The sequence below is a fragment of the Pagrus major genome, chromosome 5 (genome assembly GCF_040436345.1).
Source record: "Pagrus major chromosome 5, Pma_NU_1.0".
NCBI classification, from domain to species: domain Eukaryota; kingdom Metazoa; phylum Chordata; class Actinopteri; order Spariformes; family Sparidae; genus Pagrus; species Pagrus major.
In genome coordinates, this window is record NC_133219.1 from 40,868,260 (window position 1) to 40,873,259 (window position 5,000).

Below are 5,000 nucleotides of genomic sequence, written 5' to 3' on the forward strand. Positions count from 1 at the left end.
GAAACAGAAGAAGAGTCGCTGCTCACCATGACTTTCTTGGGTCTGAAGGAGGATGCGTCGGTGAACGACCCGTCCGGCTGCTGAGTGCTGTGGATCAACCAGGCCACAGATTCTGACAGAGACTGACGATGGTCCGACTGATGGTCCACAGAGACCAGCGGATCGGCCACAGACAGAGTCCTCACCGCCTGAGCTGTCAGCCTGAGGGGAGGGCACAGAGGAGACACGGGGGCACACAGGTCTCACCAGACTCCATTAACAAATGTAATGATTTAAGAGTTGTTGAGTTAAAACAAACTTTATAAACTGTGTGAAACTCTGTCTCTGACTGATTATGACTTATTTGTTCCTTCTTGTAAATTCAGCAAATGTTCAACATGAACTTCTTTCTGTCTTTGAGTAGAAACATGGAGTCTGTTTGTCCCAGTGATGGACGGGTTTGTTTCATACAGAGCAGGAAGTGACATCAGACCAGACGAAGGTTAATGTCAGCTGACGGACTGAGCGTCTGTCGAGATGTTGTTCTTAATTTGACCACTAGAACAGCACAAGTAGAGGCCCGTGTGTGTGTGTCTGTGTGTGTGTGTGTGTCTGTGTATGTGTATGTGTGTGTGTGTGTGTGTGTGTGTGTGTGTGTGTGTGTGTGTGTGTGTTCTGACCAGGTGCTGGATTCTCTTTTCATCCACATGCTGTAGCTCGAGTCTCCAAGTCGGAACGAACTGATGGCGACCAGACCTGCACACACACACACACACACACACACACACACACACACACACACACACACACACACACACACACACAGTTGATAAATAAACATGAACCTCCTCAGTGTGTCTTCAGTGTGTCCTCAGTGTGTCCTCAGTGTGTCCTCAGTGTGTCCTCACCCTCTCTGATCTTCTGTCTCAGACCTCTTGAGTTCTCCTGGACATTTTCTCCCAGGATGTCCCAGTGCCTCGCTGTCTCCAGGTACTGGTACACCTGGATCAGGGGGAGGACTTCATTGAGCGCGGCCTCTGCTGACCCGGTCGGCAGGTTGAGGAGCTGCCGGACGCCCTCTGGGCTGAGCGCCACCGACAGGACGTCTCCGAGAACCTCACCTGTTCAAAAACACGACACGTACTGTGTCAACTGTTCAGACTGGACCTCAGCTGTTCATCAGAACCAAGAAATTCATTTAGTATCTCATAGCATCAAGAATACATCAGAATGGTATCAGATGATGTTTCGTCTCATCACATGGAGCTATAGTCACATTTAGATCAGCTGATAAAAGCTGTTTGTGGAGTGACGGGTGGGTGAGTTCTGATCCAGGGGTTAAAAGATGAAATGTACCAGACGTGTTGTAAAAGAAAAACGCAGCAGAAACATGAAGTCCGGCCCACACAGAGCTCACTGGGCCTCACCATGGATGGTCAGCATCCTCTCCACAGCCGTGTTGGGAACGATGTTGGTCGGCAGGTTGTTCTTCAGCTCCACGCTCGTCTTCTCTGAGCCTGCAGCAGCACAGAGACACAGACTGACACAGAGACACAGACTGACACAGACTGACACAGAGACACAGACTGACACAGAGACACAGAGACACAGAGACACAGAGACACAGACACAGACTGACACAGAGACACAGACTGACACAGAGACACAGAGACACAGACTGACACAGAGACACAGAGACACAGACTGACACAGACTGACACAGAGACACAGACTGACACAGAGACACAGAGACACAGACTGACACAGAGACACAGAGACACAGACTGACACAGAGACACAGACACAGACTGACACAGACTGACACAGAGACACAGACTGACACTTGACTGGCAGCTGTCAGATGACCTCATCCTGTCAGGAAACGTACCGTAGCGTCCCTGCGGGTCGAGCGTCCCTCCAGACATCAGCTCCTTCTTTACTCCTTCAGGCTGCAAACACAACCAACGTTAAAGGGAACAGCAGGAGAGGAACCGGCACCGGTCCGATCTGATTCACTCACTGTCACCTTACATGGTTCTGACTCTTCAAACCTGATCTCCAGATGAATGAACTCAGTGTGCTCTCAGTGCGTTTAGCGTATTGAATGAAGTGATTTCTGTGAGCAGCAGCTTTGTTTTCTCTGTGAACGTCACAGGATGGATGAACTGATGATGAACAATTCATTTAAAATGGCTGCCATGTCGGCCATCTTTTTATAACCTGTCCTGGCTGATATTTTGATATTTAGTCAGCAAAATTAAAACATGAATAGACTTCTTTTAAGAAGTAATATAATGACTCGTTGTCCAGAGAAGATCTTAAACAACATGTCGTCCATCTTGATACGCACCACCACCCGCAGCTTCTTCTCCAGGATGTCTTTGGGTCCGTTGCGTGTCTTAAGGGTGAAGGTCAGGGTGTGTTCTCCGGGCACCAGGCCCAGCACAGTGAAGCTCACCTTCCCCACCTCCTTGGCTGACAGGCGGGTCCAGGTGCAGGTGGTGGAGTGAAGCCCCGCCCCCCCGGCGGCTGGCTGGGACCGCAGCAGACACAGCGCCGGGCCGACCGTCAGCGTCACGCAGTACTGAGGACGAGACGAGATGTTACAGACTAACGTGAGAAAACATTAAAAAAATAAATGCAATTATCAACAGAATGTGAAGAAATAACAGTTCTGATGTTTGGACACCTAGCTGCACAGCTAACTGAGCTAACAAGCTAACGGCAGCTACAGGGCAGCAGTTAGCAGTTACTCTGGTGATCTGCTGCCCCCTGTTGGTTTTGAGTATGAATTTGACAGATGGTTAATTATTACAGATTGTATCTTTAACAAGTAGCATTCAAACTCTGATCAAAGAGGAAGAGCATCATGGGAAATGTAGTTGACTGTGGTACCGTGATGGGGTCGGGCTGCTGGTTGTACACGGAGCCTTTCAGCTCCAGCTGTTCTCCTCGGACCACCTGATAGGGCAGCGGGACGTCCACGCTGAGCGGCAGATTGACCGACACCTGAAGAGGCTCCGCGACACAGATACCTGCAGGAGAGACACACCTGAGGTCACCTCCACCTGACTTTATCTCATCAGGAGGAGATGATGGCTGAGCCTGACTTTATATCATCAGGAGATGATGGCTGAGCCTGACTTTATATCATCAGGAGGAGATGATGACTGAGCCTGACTTTATATCATCAGGAGGAGATGATGGCTGAGCCTGACTTTATATCATCAGGAGGAGATGATGGCTGAGCCTGACTGTATATCATCAGGAGGAGATGATGACTGAGCCTGACTTTATATCATCAGGAGGAGATGATGGCTGAGCCTGACTTTATATCATCAGGAGGAGATGATGGCTGAGCCTGACTTTATATCATCAGGAGATGATGGCTGAGCCTGACTTTATATCATCAGGAGGAGATGATGGCTGAGCCTGACTTTATATCATCAGGAGATGATGACTTCACCTGACTTTATATCATCAGGAGGAGATGATGGCTGAGCCTGACTTTATATCATCAGGAGATGATGGCTGAGCCTGACTTTATATCATCAGGAGATGATGACTGAGCCTGACTTTATATCATCAGGAGGAGATGATGACTGAGCCTGACTTTATATCATCAGGAGGAGATGATGGCTGAGCCTGACTTTATATCATCAGGAGGAGATGATGGCTGAGCCTGACTTTATATCATCAGGAGATGATGTGAATGTGAATTGTTCCTTAATATCAGTATCAGACCCAAACGGAGCAGCAGTCGGCTGTAATAAAGCGGTTGTGAGGTTCTGTTCAGGCAGGTTCTGTTCAGGCAGCTGCAGGGACGCAGCAGAGAGGTGATGTTGATGAAATGAAGGAACAGATGAAGCAGAATAAAGAGCGGCTGTGGAGAATCTCACCATCGTTGAACATGCCGACGGCTCTGATCTGCCAGGTGGTCAGAGAGTCCGGTAGAGTTCTGACTGCAGGCAGCTGACCCGGACTGAACACAGACATTGAGTTAGAGTGCAGCCTCAGCAGCTGTTCTGAGGTGTTCTGAAACTACTGAAGTGATCCTGGACGGTACCGGACTTACTCACACTTCAGTCAACAGATCTTCTGCTTCAGTTACAGCTGAGTGCTGCAAAAAGTACCGACAGTCGTACTCGAGTAAAAGTAAAGATATGATAATAAAATATTACTTCAGTGAAAGTCTGCGGTGTCTGATGTTAAATGTTCTTCAGTACCAACTTTGAGGTGTTTGTACTTGAGTATTTCCATTTCCTGATACTTTAGTCATCCACTCCACTACATTTATCTGATAACTTTAGTTACTAGTTACTTTACAGATTACATGTAAACAGTGTATACATACATGTAAATATATAGATCAGATACTTTTACTGATACTTTTGATACTGAAGTACATTTAACATCAGATACTTGAAGACTTTTACTCGAGTACTGTTCATATGAGTGACTTTCACTTTGGCCAAAGTAATATTTTAACACACATCTTTACTTTTACTTCAGTATAACTGTTAACTGGGTACTTTTTACAGCACTGAGGTCAGAAGCATCATCACTGAAATATACTCAAAGTACCAAAAGTAAAGTTACATGAAGCTCATCTCACTACTTTCACTTCATCTACGAATTTACACCAGTTATCTGAATTATATATATTTTACAGCCTGAATAAAGTAAAAGTACAACACTTCTCTCTAAGCTCTAAATACAAGTGCAACAAAATGGTACTCGAGTAAATGTACTTAGTTACTTTCCAGCATTGCTTTAATCTGCTGGGTGTGTTTGATTTGTGTCACCTGACGGGCTGCACCTCCCACATCCAGCTCTCTGGGAAGTAGCTCCGCACCAGAGAGGGAGCCAGGTCGAAGTCAGCACCCAGCGCTGCACACACACACACACACACACACACACACACACACACACACACACACACACAGACACACACACAGACACACAGACACACACAGACACACACACACACAGACACACACACACACACACACACACAGACA

At 47.1% G+C, this 5,000-nt stretch overlaps 1 protein-coding gene across 1 annotated transcript in view; it reads right to left on the bottom strand.

The window, feature by feature from the left end:
- Window positions 1-5,000, bottom strand: part of LOC140995733 (complement C5-like) — a 22,370-nt gene that overhangs the window by 7,312 nt on the left and 10,058 nt on the right. Inside the window, 9 exon segments of the mRNA XM_073465810.1 lie at window positions 27-201; window positions 660-735; window positions 888-1,100; window positions 1,407-1,496; window positions 1,868-1,928; window positions 2,330-2,563; window positions 2,875-3,014; window positions 3,879-3,961; window positions 4,785-4,869. Coding sequence (XP_073321911.1) covers window positions 27-201; window positions 660-735; window positions 888-1,100; window positions 1,407-1,496; window positions 1,868-1,928; window positions 2,330-2,563; window positions 2,875-3,014; window positions 3,879-3,961; window positions 4,785-4,869 — 1,157 coding nt within the window.